This window comes from Bufo gargarizans, chromosome 3 (genome assembly GCF_014858855.1).
Source record: "Bufo gargarizans isolate SCDJY-AF-19 chromosome 3, ASM1485885v1, whole genome shotgun sequence".
Lineage (NCBI taxonomy): Eukaryota > Metazoa > Chordata > Amphibia > Anura > Bufonidae > Bufo > Bufo gargarizans.
In genome coordinates, this window is record NC_058082.1 from 97812872 (window position 1) to 97826907 (window position 14036).

General features: G+C 41.1%; 1 protein-coding gene across 3 annotated transcripts in view; it reads left to right on the plus strand.

Moving 5' to 3' along the window:
• Positions 1 to 14036, plus strand: part of VDR (vitamin D receptor) — a 170162-nt gene that overhangs the window by 142526 nt on the left and 13600 nt on the right. For all 3 annotated transcript variants that reach the window (XM_044287611.1, XM_044287610.1, XM_044287612.1), the window contains one exon: positions 3900 to 3999. In XM_044287611.1, the coding sequence (XP_044143546.1) occupies positions 3900 to 3999 (100 nt within the window). The remainder of the gene's footprint in view (positions 1 to 3899; positions 4000 to 14036) is intronic.

Here is a 14036-nt window from a genome sequence, read left to right on the forward strand (position 1 = left end):
CTCAGAGTTTGAGGAAACAATTACAGAGTAGTAAGGCACATTTCAGAAACATACTTCATACAACCGAGAAGTAGGTTGGTAATTACCGTTCAGCTTCACTAATATTAGTAATATTGTGGTGTATATTTTATTCTCATTTATTGCCTATTTTATGTTATGAACAATGTGGTAATCTAAAAATAGATGAATGAATGATAACCCCTTTTCACATTCTCAAATGTATGTAAAATCTCAGGAAGTGTTTATTATTAGGGCAATTAATACTCTAAAAAATATAAACATCTCACTGATCACATATTGAAGTAAATTCAATCTGGACGGATATGAAAAGTCTTACAGCCAGGTTCAAACTTCCTATGTTCATGGAGGTTGAAGTAGTATGGGATGTAATTTATGAAGGATAAGGCCTCATGCACACGACTGCAATGCATGGGCACTGACCTATTCGCCTGAATGGGGTTGACGATTTGCATCTGATGGTCTGCACTGCAAGAAAGTAGTGCATGCTCTACTTTTTTTGTGGTGCAGAGGCATGGACAGAAAACCCATGGAAGTGCTCCATAGAGCTTCCAATCGGTGCCTCTGATCCGCACCGTACCTCCCAGATCGCGGACCCATTCAAATGAATGGGTCCGCATCCATGATACAGTTTGCATATAGCTGGTGACTGTATATTGCGGACTACGGGCTCGGCCAGGCAACAGCGGTGTGCATGAGGCCTAAGTCTGCCGCAAAATACATATGACTTGGCTAAGTTCACAAGGAGTATTTTAGGCAAGGATGTTGGTGGATTCTGCACCAAAAAATCCTTGCCAAAACGCATGGAGAATCTCCCATACTGGCTTTTTTTTTTTTTTTTTTGCATGCGGTTTTAAAAACCGCACTATGGAAAAAAAGAACTGTCCTGTCCATTCTTGACACGGATTCCATATGCATTCTGCCTCCAGAATTCTATTGAAAATGGCCAGGATTGAAAATCCTTACCGAAACCGCAACCCAAACACATCAGGAAAAACATGAAAAAAAACCTGATGCAAATGCCGCATCAGTGTTTTTTCCTCTTACCAAAATAATCCCTGTGAACCTAGCCTTACATATGGATTTTGCTTTGGATTTTCTGAGGATTTCAGCCTGTGCATCGCAAGGGGTGAAATCCATAGTGGAAATCTGCAGCAAAAACTGACGTGCTGTGGATTGAAATTCTACACGGCAGATTTTTTTTTTCCGGCAGTGTAAAATTCCAAAAGAAAAGAAGGAATTTTCATGGTTTCTCAGCATAATTAATTGTGTACAACACCATAATTTATAAACTGTATACGAGGCCATTTGTATACATTTTTATCACTTACCCCGCCAAGGCTGTTTTTTTCAAGTGGGTTCTTACTCTTACTTAATTTGGAGCGGCACCTGTTTTTTTTAGTTTAGTTTCTGAGACCAAATAGAAGGCTCTTGGTCTGACAGCAAGGGTACTGTTGGACTGCTGGGTTGCACTGCCCGCGGGAGCACTTGTGCATTTGTGGTGGTCGCCACATAGTACTGTGCCAAATTAGAGTAGGGACCCACTCAAGAAATGCTACCCTGACGTGGTGAATAGGCTTATGCATTTGGATCAAAACATATACAAATGGCCTTGTATACAGTTTAATGTCATATACCGATAAATATGCTGAGAAGCAATAGATCAATGAATAGCGCATTTTATCTGTTCTCTTTTTCTTTTTGAATGTTATTTTTTGGGGGGTTATGTCCTTTGTTCACTTTGCTGTTTCTGTAAAATGCTGCAAATCTGCCACACCTAATTCCATGTCCGCAAATCATCAGCTATTCAGTTCCATGTGGACATACCTTAAAGGAAAAATGGGTACATGATGGAAACTGTTAATTGTGTTAAAGTTTAATAATTTAGATCCAGCAGCTTTGGGGTTTGGATTCCACACAACATTTCCAAAAACAATTTCCAGTACAATGATGTGGGTAGGGCTTTGAATCTATATTGGAAAATAAGCAAGGTGTTGTGGAAAATGAGCACGCTGCAGGTTTTAAAAACAATGGCATGGACACTGTGTTGTGGAAACAGTGCGTATTTCATCATGGAGTCCACCCCTTCCACGTGTATTGTGAAATCCGCTGGTAATCTGCACCATGATCTGCAGCTAGATCAGCGAGTTATTTCACCATGTGTGAAGGGAAGCTTTTCAATAAATAAAAAACTAAACTTAAGAACAAAGGGACGCATGGGACAATGATCAAAAGCATTGTCGGAAAATATTATTTTATTAAGAGTAGTGGATACTTGGAACAAACCTCCAGGAGATGTGATGGGGGAAAAAAAAAAAAGAGTAAGTGAATTTAACCATGCCTGGGAAAAAAGCATAAATCTATGAGAAAATAAAGTAAGTCAGACAAGATGGCCCATACGGTCTTCTATGTTTATAAAAGCCCCCCAAAAAGCATGTCAAAAGAGTTGGCTTTTAGCAGCATTTTTTTTTTGCCCTATTGAAAAGTTCCGTTGACTATGCTTCTCAGTAAGCATTATTAAAAAAAACAAAAGTATAATTTTGTATACATCTTTTATCTTTAAAGGAAGTCATTGGCAAAAGTATAGGTCTAACATGAAACATATGAATACTGCAAGTAGGATAATAAATGAATTATGGGCATTACTGTCATCATAGAAACATCAACAAATAAAGTGCGAAACACAATGAATTTTTAAACAGTTCTTCTATTTTTTAGTTTTTTTTATACAGAATCCGTAAAGTATAATCATCACCTTAAGGTGTCCTACCGAGTCCATAAGATCCAATCTTTCTTGCTTAGTTCAGCGTTCTTGGTTAGCAGTAGTCTACTACTCACTATTGCTAACCAAGATTGCTGAACTAAACAAGAGAAAGACTGGACCTTATGGTGATGATTATACTTTGTATGTTATCTGTATATTTAAAGGGCATCTGTCAGCAGACTTGTACCTATGACACTGGCTGACCTGTTACATGTGCTCTTGGCAGCTGAAGACATCTGTGTTGGTCCCATGTTCATATGTGCCCGCATAGCTGAGAAAAATGAGGTTTAATACATGAAAATGAACCTCTAGGATCAACGGGGGCGTTGCTATTCGCCTTAGAGGCTCAACTCTCTCTGCAACTGCTGCGCCCTCTGCACATTGATTGACAGGACCAGGTACACAAAATATCATCACACCTGCCCTGTCAATCAAAGTGCAGAGAGAGCAGAGCCTCTAAGTGTAATGGCAATGCCCCCGTTAGAGGCTCCTTTGCATATAAAAAAAAACATCACTTTTCTCAGCAATGCAGGCACATATGTACATGGGACCAACACAGATGTCTTCAGCTGCCAAGTGCACATGGAACAGGTCAGCCAGTGTCATAGGTACAGATCTGCTGACAGATGCCCTTTAAAAAAGGGCAAAATTCATTGTCTTCATTGTGCACTTTATTTGTTTAAGATTTACAGGGTCTTGAGACTCGTGTGCATGAATTCTAGCGGTTCATGATTGACCACATAGTAGATGTTTTAATGTGTGATCATAGAAACATCCAAAATGTACAATATGTAAAATATATACAAGTTGATCCATAGTAGTCCTCTGAACACATCTATACATTCTGTGTACAAAACCCATGATATCCGCTTGGCATTTCGCTGTAAAAGTTTATTCACAACTTGTCAGATTCCCAAATTACATAACACAATTTATCAACATATTAAAATGTACCAGATGCATTTCCTGTTTCAAAAGATGTTAATTGAATTATGTTGACTGTGTGATTATGACCCATTATCGTCGCCACTATGGCCAGCATTAGAGATAAAATGTGTTATTTAGTTTTTTCTTTGGAGGTAATATTGAACACTGTGATTTCTTTCATTTTACACAGCCACCGGTCAGAGAAAATCCATATAGAAGAATAACAAGATCCTCATCTGTCCAAACCAACAACTATTCCTCAGACTCAGACTCCTTTAATACCTCTCCAGGTACAGATATTACTGTGAAACTATTAGAAAGTAGCCGCTTTAACCCATTAAAGGGAACTTGTTGGCTCCCCCGGCATGTCTGTTTTAGGAAATACTTGTATTCACCATAAGCGTCTGATACTGTCCAATCAATGCTGATAATGTCAGACTGTGCAGGTACACCCCCACAACTACTTACCTCCCCTCTGTACCCTTACTGCAGACTAGCAATTCATTAATAACCTGTAGTAGAAATAATTAAGGAATTGTACTACATAGAGCCATATATATATACAGGTCCTTCTAAAAAAATTAGCATATTGTGATAAAGTTCATTATTTTCTGTAATGTACTGATAAACATTAGACTTTCATATATTTTAGATTCATTACACACAACTGAAGTAGTTCAAGCCTTTTATTGTTTTAATATTGATGATTTTGGCATACAGCTCATGAAAACCCAAATTTCCTATCTAAAAAAATTAGCATATTTCATCCGACCAATAAAAGAAAAGTGTTTTTAATGCAAAAAAAGTCAACCTTCAAATAATTATGTTCAGTTATGCACTCAATACTTGGTCGGGAATCCTTTTGCAGAAATGACTGCTTCAATGCAGCGTGGCATGGAGGCAATCAGCCTGTGGCACGGCTGAGGTGTTATGGAGGCCCAGGATGCTTCGATAGCGGCCTTAAGCTCATCCAGAATGTTGGGTCTTGTGTCTCTCAACTTTCTCTTCCCAATATCCCACAGATTCTCTATGGGGTTCAGGTCAGGAGAGTTGGCAGGCCAATTGAGCACAGTAATACCATGGTCAGTAAACCATTTACCAGTGGTTTTGGCACTGTGAGCAGGTGCCAGGTCGTGCTGAAAAATGAAATCTTCATCTCCATAAAGCTTTTCAGCAGATGGAAGCATGAAGTGCTCCAAAATCTCCTGATAGCTAGCTGCATTGACCCTGCCCTTGATAAAACACAGTGGACCAACACCAGCAGCTGACATGGCACCCCAGACCATCACTGACTGTGGGTACTTGACACTGGACTTCAGGCATTTTGGCATTTCCCTCTCCCCAGTCTTCCTCCAGACTCTGGCACCTTGATTTCCGAATGACATGCAACAGTCCAGTGCTGCTTCTCTGTAGCCCAGGTCAGGCGCTTCTGCCGCTGTTTCTGGTTCAAAAGTGGCTTGACCTGGGGAATGCGGCACCTGTAGCCCATTTCCTGCACACGCCTATACACGGTGGCTCTGGATGTTTCTATTCCAGACTCAGTCCACTGCTTCCGCAGGTTCCCCAAGGTCTGGAATCTGTCCTTCTCCACAATCTTCCTCAGGGTCCGGTCACCTTCTCGTTGTGCAGCGTTTTCTGCCACACTTTTTCCTTCCCACAGACTTCCCACTGAGGTGCCTTGATACAGCACTCTGGGAACACCCTTTCCTTCAGAAATTTCTTTCTGTGTCTTACCCTCTTGCTTGAGGGTGTCAATGATGGCCTTCTGGACAGCAGTCAGGTCGGCAGTCTTACCCATGATTGCGGTTTTGAGAACCTTTTCATGATATGCTAATTTTTTTTGATAGGAATTTGGGTTTTCATGAGCTGTATGCCAAAATCATCAATATTAAAACAATAAAAGGCTTGAACTACTTCAGTTGGTGTGTAATGAATCTAAAATATATGAAAGTCTAATGTTTATCAGTACATTACAGAAAATAATGAACTTCATCACAATATGCTAATTTTTTTAGAAGGACCTGTGTGTGTGTATGTATGTATGTGTATATATATATATATATATATATATATATATATATATATTATAGCCAAGCAGTAGTTCACGACTTTATTTCTTCACTTTTTCATTCTTCTTAGTAAGTAACCTTTCCAAGTAATCTTTTATATGCAACTCCTGTATCTAATAGAGTTGTGACCTCTCCTGACATGTATATTGCAGTAAATACTTGCATTTTACATAAAATAATAAAGCCTTTTCTTAGGACTCTGTATTATGTCATTCCTCACTTATTACTTTTGGAAATAAATTGACAACTATGTTTTACCATTCCCCTTGTCAATAGAGAGGTCTTTACAGCCTGACTCTCTATCCAATCAGTGCTGCCATATACAGACTGTGCAGGTACACCCCCTCCCCCCAACTGGTTACCTCCCTCTGTACCCTTACTGCAGAATGACAGCAATTCATTCATACCTCTAGTAGAAATAATAAAGGAATGGCACAACAAAGAGCCATGAGAATAGAATTGTTAGTAAATTGCTATTAAAACAGGCAGAAGAGGTGAAAGGTCCTCTTAGATGTATTGTAGTAAAAAAAAGACAAGAAAAAACTCTAAAATCCCCCATTATTACTAGCATATATGTACGTACATCTATATCAATATTTTCTAATGCCGTTTCTTACCTAGAAATAGCGATTGTTGTCTTAGGCGCAATTAGAGGTAAAGAAAACATCCACCATTTTTTTAGTTTTTTGTTTGTCTTTATAAGCTCCCACACACACTAGTGCATTCTCGGTGGCTTCAGCCATCAGATTAATGTGTGTGGGAAGCTGACGATTCTTCCCTGATAGATGATGTTGGGGGAAAGAAGGATCAGGTGAAATGATTTTTTTTTGCCTGATCCTTTTGTTCTCCTGGGAGATAAGCCGCCACCAGAAGTCTCTGGCAGCGGCATTCTCTGCTCTCCCCACTAAATATGCATACCTGTTTGGGTGAGCTGAATGTGTATGGGGGAGCTGGAAGGAAGTTGGGAGAGATAGCTGAAGATTTGGATACCAGCTGTGGAATATGTATGGTCGCCCTCACACTTTGATATTGACTGCAAACTTTGCAAAACGTGCTTCTGCCCCCAGGTGCCCATTCACAAAGGAAATGCAAGGAGATGAGAGGTAATCTGAAATGCAGGCGATACCATATGTCAGGCAGAGTGAGAAGCAGCACCTTACATAAGTGTATAAGTATATAAAATGCACGCTGCATCATTGGTTGTTATGGGCAACAGCTTGTCTTTTAGTCAGCACATGTCGAGAGATTACCAAGCACAAAGGACCTTATTTCCTGACAACAGGCAGGGAGAGTCAGATTGAGCTTGTGCTGTGAATGGCTGCTGTGGGTAACAGACAGTTGTTCTTTTAGACGGCACATGTAGGGAGATGAGAGGCAGACTGAAATGCAATGGAGATGAGAGATAGAGAAAAGCAGTTACAGTTACATTAGTGTACACATTTTAAAGCAGCCTGCATCCAAAACGCATTACTTTATTTGCTTTGGACGAATTGCGTAAACATGGTACCAGGTGACCTGAGAGGGTGTGCCCTGATTGGCTCAGAGGCTTCAAGACAACCTGATTGGCCAGTCAGGGAGCAGTAGGCAAGCAGGTCCTTAGGTCCTTATGATGAGACACAAGAATTGCCATTATGTCTTCAGTTTGTGAGCTGGAACTGAGTCTTGTGGCAATGTTTGACAAAAAGCTATTACTGTCACAAGCCACTAATATAGTGTGATAAAGACACTATAACCAGAGTATACGGAGATAATAAGAAGATATTGGTATGTTTTAGGGCAGTGATGCCCAACCTACTGCCCGCGGGCCAAATCCGGCCCACAAAGCTGTGTCATGCGGCCCCCACAGTGACCAGAGGTCTTACACTTTTTCCTGCTTTTTATCAGCTCAGGGTGCGCTGTGAACGGCACAGGCAGCGCAGCAATGCTGCATGTGCCTGCAATATCCAATAGCAAAGCTCCGGAAAGCAAGGAGCTTTGCTATTGGTTAGATTGGGCGGGCGCCGGAGCGATACAGTGCTCTGCAGTAGGAAACCGGTGGGAGCTGGAAGGAGGAGGGGCCGGCTCCCGAGGGTGGTTGAAGCAAAGAGTGCTGCGCAAGGATCCCGAGAAGCATGGCTGCTAAGGCACTGAAGCCTACAGCACAGACATCGAGATGGACCTGCAGAAAAAGGTGACAGCGCAGGGTGTAATGTATCGATGTGTGTAATGTATGTAGAGCAGTGTGTGATCATCACATACTGCACTACATACATCATACATATGTATACATCACATGACCCCTTCACAGTAGTAATGTTCACATGTGCCCCTCACAGTGTTTGCATTTCTTTCTGGTTCTGGCCCGCGGCCCTCAGATGAAAAATTATTGGGCACCACTGGGAATTTGATCATTGAAAGTTTATAGTGACGGATTGAAGGACTGGTCACCCAGAGCTGCTGGCAACTTCTTTTTTTCTGTATATAAACAGACAGCCAATGAGCAATTTTATTTATTTATTTTTTCTTCTGCAAAACAGTTTAAATTTACTCTTTGTAATTGAGCGTATCAGTGTACTATATCCGTGTTGCTGAATCCGTTGCATATTACTGCAAGATAACAGTTAGTTACAGCAAAAGCGTTACCTCAGTAGCACCATTTTATACCCTTGTTATTAAATGCATTACATATTACTACAAGATAACTGGTAGTTATACCAAAAGCAATACTGCAACAATGCCATTTTAATACCCATGTTATTAAACACATTGCATATTCCTGCAAGATAACGGTTAGTTACAGCAAAATCTGTACTGAACGAGCATAATTTTTATACCCGTGTTATTAAATGCATTACATATTACTACAAGATAACGGGTAGTTATAGCAAATGCAAAACTGCAATTTTAAAATGTGTGTTATTAAAAGCATTGCATATTACTGCAAAAAAAATGGTAGCTACAGTAAGAGCTATACTGCAGTAGCACAATTTTATTCCTGTGTTATTCTAACAAAAGCAGGCTTCAATAACACTATTTTTATATTTGTGGTTTTGAAAGCATTTTTATTTTTATAACTGCAAGATGGTGTGTAGTTCGAAGATATTTTACTGCAAAATTTGCTTTGTTATACTTGTGTTAGTGAACGCGTTACTGCATCAGGCGTGTAGTTCAAATACATTTTAATGCAAAATCTGCATTCTAACCAACATTTAATTGCACGTCTGTCTTTAAATTACTGAAAAACCTTGCTAGTACTGTTTAATAATGTGGGTTCCAAACACGTGACTTTTTATTTATATTAAAACCATGACTTTTCATTTATATAATAAAATGTCTGAAACAAGAAAGAGCGTAAAATGAAAGACCCATGCCATGCTTCATCATCCGATCTGAATGTGGGTTGTAGCTAACTTGTAGCCAAGGTAGAGGCAGTGATAGCGATAGTGGCACTTGGGCCAAATACAGAGCAGACATTCAGGAGAGGGGCCAAATGGTCTATGATGACAAGTCTGATTAAAAGTGGCTGGAAGGATGAGGACTTTAACGATTATTGTATGTTGGACTGGACCTGGATGCTGAGGAGGAGGTTGGTGACCATGGTGGCAATATTGAGCAAATGGAATGTACTGCCAGAACCTCCCACAAAACAGACCAGATCTGCTTCTGTTGTGGTTAGCTCAGCAACTGTTGATGCCGCTGATACTGGCGGGCTCACGCTCAAAAAGAGCCAAACCTAGGCTAAGCCTGGCTGCCTCTAGCTTTTTGCAAGCAACTCCCATATGTCATTTTTTTTCCACAAGGCTGGCACACAAAACCACAGCCGTGTACAAGATCTGCAGGATTAAGATAAGCCATGGGCGTTCAAATACAAAGATAGGTACTAGAGTTCTATTGCAGCACATAAGGCAGTTCCTGTGGGAAAATAGAACTGGCCAGCATTCTGAATCAGAACAAGTCTGTCCTCCTTCTCCTGGTCTTCTTTTTCACAGTCAGTAAGCATCTCTAAGCAGTACAGTGTCCCTGTCTTCTGCTGTTTCTTATCCTGCTCAGACTCCTCCTCCCCTTTGTCCTCCACTCCACTGTGAGATATCCATAACAGAATGTGTGACCATGAGAAAACTATTCTTGACCAGCAATTATCTTGTGTGCAACTTGAGCTTCCACCTGGCCAAGTTGCTGGCGAAGTTACTTTGTTATGGTAAGGGTGGCACAGTTCTTCAACTGCTGTATGATATTTATACTTCTGCCTAGCTGTCCATTTTTTTTAAAGCAATTGTTTAAAATAGTACACCATAGTGGACACCTGGAGCAGCTGTTATGGACAGGGACCGTACAGGTCTTTCACATCCCACTGAATCAATATTTTTCATGGCAACAGCAAGGAAGCAACACAGCAACAAGACTAGGTCCTATTGACACTTGCACATTTGTGTTGGTCTGCTTCCTGCACCAGAAGCTTATCCAACTCCTCCTCATCTTCCTCCTTGGACTCCCTCCCATCCCCAACAGAAGCAGGGCAGATCGTCGCCCCCAACTCCTCTTTTCTCCTAGTGCATCAAGCAGCGAACATCCCGCCAGCTATCTTCCACCAACTCCAATTTGGCAAGGTGATCAGTGACAATAACAGGAACATCATGGCCGAGCTGCATTTGGGGGAACTAACACATGCTCCCTACACATGCTCCCTGCATTGTGCACATTATTCATTTAGCCATGCAATGCTTTTTGTAAAAGTACAGTGTCTGGCAGAGAGAGTTGGCTATATCCAGGAGATGGTCCTAGCATTTCAGCCATTCTTATGTGCCAAGAAGCTTCCCCTTGGACTTGCAGCAACAGAATGGTCTGCTATTGCACCGCTTGATCCGCAATGTTCCAACTTGCTGGAATTATACCTTGTACATACTAGAGCATCTGTACAAGCAGCATAAAGCAGTGTATGATCTCGTCATGCACCAGACCACCTCAGCAGGGAGCATGTGTTGTTTCAAGGTCAGGTAGTGACAGCTCATCAGAGATGCATGTCGCATATTTGGGCCCTTCTAAGAGGCCACCAGATTTGTCAGTAGAGACACTTGCAGCATCATTGACGTCATATTCCTGATATTTATCTTAGAGCAGATACACTGATGCAGCAAGGGACGGCGGAAGAAGAACAGCTTCCGAGTCTTGCTGGTCACCCAGTAGCTGTTGGGGACCCTCACGGAAAAAAGTCCCATGGAGGAGGATGAGGAGCTAACACTGGAGGAGGAATTGCTTGTGTAGGAGGATAAGGGTGATGATGACAACACCAGCTACGATGACCATTCATCTCATTCGGGGGGAAAGAACTAGGTCCTCAGGTCTGCTGATGAGAATGGCAAGCTGTATGCTTGCGCCTCCATAATGACAGGCATATTCTTACCATCAAGCAATCTGATAATTACTGGATAGCCATTTATTTTTATAAGACTGATATGCAGTACGCCAGTCCTTCAGGGTGAGCGAATGTGAGGTCACGGGGGTCAGTTAACGGACCGAGGGTTGCTCTTAGTACTCACAGTTTGTAGGATACCCTGGGCAGGCGTACAGCAGTGATGAAAAGGCTGGCACGTAGATCCTCTGGGGCACTCTCTGGATATAGGGACCAGGCAGTGTCGGTAACGGTGGCACACCGATTGTTAGGAGGAATAATGGAGGTACACACGATTGCAGTGAACTAGAATTCCTCTTTACTGAACAGTTCAACTATGTACAGGCTTCAGACAGTTCCATATGAAGGATATTAGTAACAGGCAGGCTTTACATAAATGGCAGGTAGAATCCTAGCAAGATAACTCAGAGGGAATAAAACTCACAGATCAGGCTGTACTTTCTGCAGAATCCTGTCTGGCTTTCTCCAAGGCCCGTATACCTAATAGCTGGCTTTATCCTTTGGTAGGGAAACCTACCTCTGGTATAAATCCTCTTGCTGTCAATAAACTTCTGCCCTTTAGATTTCTACTTGGCTGAATAAGATTAGCACTGCTCTGTACTTTGCAAGATGCAGGTTCACTTCAGAAGGAAACTTCTTCTCCTGGATGTAGGCTAGGAACCTGGGCTATCTAGCTGCATGTTAGAAGCTGATCTTCAGCTACTACCTGGCTAAAGTCAACACTGGCTTCTAACCACACACTGTCTCTCCATGGACTGGACCTATCTATATATACTAGGGGGTTCCCTAGCTCCCTCTACAGCTTGGAAGGAGAAACTACACCCCTAACAGGCCTGGGACACAGGAGATAACATGACAATATACATTATAATGCAATACAAAATACCATGACCATGCAGGAGGTGGGGAACAACATGACCCAATTGACCCTTGAGTAGTGCCCACCTTTACGTAGTGGGACACTACAGATATAGCACTGTCTTCATCATCCTGATAGAAGTAAATGAAGTGGTGGACTGATATGTGAACTACCCCTTAATTCAGAGCGGGGACTTGGGTAATCATTGTTCTCAGGATTGTCGATGCTTCCAGTGGTTGGTTCCTCCACAATCAAATATATAACTTTTGTGAGGTAACCTCTTTAACCCTCTTCCCGACCTAATATAAATTCCCTTTTCCGGTCGGGCATTTAAAGATTTTTTAAATAGCAGGCACCAGAGGCTAATGTATACGATTGACCATAACGTAGATTGTGCACATTTAACCATTTAGATGCCATGGTCAAATGCGACAACTTCATCTGTGAGGTTAAAAAACGGGAATGCTTGCTCTCGACCATGCTCCAGCTCCCTCTATGAGGATCAGCAGGAGAGCCAGATGGTGTGTGTGGCAGCCTCTCGTTACTTCTGAATGATACAAGGCTGCCGCACATAGGTTTCTATGTAGAGCACCTGCGGGAGACAGGGCTCCATAGAAACACAGTAAAATTTATTGGAGTCTATGAGAGAAACAATCCTAATGATTGCTTGTTTATGTTCCCTAGAGGAACTATTAAAAAGTGTAAAAAAATTTACCTCCCACAATTTTTTTTTATAAAAAGTTGTACACACCCCATAATGGTATCAATAAAAAGTAGAGCGAGCCCTCACACAGCTTCATACACAGAACAATAAAAAAATATATATGGTGCTGCAAAAAAAAAAAAGTTTTTCCGAAATTTTTTATTTTATATTTTTACAGTATTAGAACGCAAGAAAAAATATACATAAGTGGAATTGTTGTAATTGTAATGGCCCTGAGAATAAAGGTAAGAGTTCACTTTTACCACCTAATAAATGCTGTAAAAACAAAACAGTGGTGGAATTTTTTTATAATTTCACCGAATTGGAAATTTATGCCCTGCTTCCCAGTACATTATATGCAACAGTAAATGGCACCATTAGAAAACAATCCCTCATATAAATTTGGTATCGTTGTAATTGTACTGACCTGGAGAAGGAAGTTAACTGTTCAATTTTGCCGCATAGGGAACATCGTAAAAAAAAAACATAAAACTATGGGATAATTGTGTTATTTTTCAGTTTCACTCCATTTGGAATTTTATTCTAGTTCCCCTCTGCATCCTATGTAACAATAAATATTGCCATTACAAATTACAACTTGTCCTGCAAAAAACAAGCCCTCACACGGCTATGTGAATGGAAAAAAAAAAAGTTATGGCTTTGGGAAGGCTGGGAGTAAAAATGAAAATTCGCCTGGTCCTGAAGGGGATAAACTTTCTTAGCATAGAAAAAAAAATCTTTCTTAACTTTAATGACTTACAGTATGTTCCCTGAACTCCATAACCCAATATGTCATGTTCTCTACCAAGAATAGACTTGTTATTCTGACTATTGCTTGCAGAGATACAGCTTGTAGATTCCCACACTGTTAATTACAGTTATATAAAATTACACTGTAGCAATTATGTGACAGACATATAATAAAAACGTGTGTGTGTGTGTATAATTATGTAGATTAATTGTAATGGTCTATTAATGCTGTTATTTTCAAATTAAAATCAAGAGACTATGTTAAAATCTCACTCCTGCACCATTGCTCCAAGTAGCAGCTCAAGCGAAGAGGTTCTGCTTCTGTTGCCTGAGCAGCGTAGATGCCAACTGTGCATACACTGCTACACTTCTAGGTGTCCCCAGATTTAAGCGGCACATGCACAGTTGGCATCTGCCCTTCTCAGTAGCAGAGCTTCTGTCTTTGTGCCGCCTCTTGGAGCAACAGAGCACACATGAGAATGACTGACAGACCAAGTGAGATGTGTCGGCCCCTGTTACATCAGTTCTCTCATTCTTAGGCTACTTTCACACTGGCG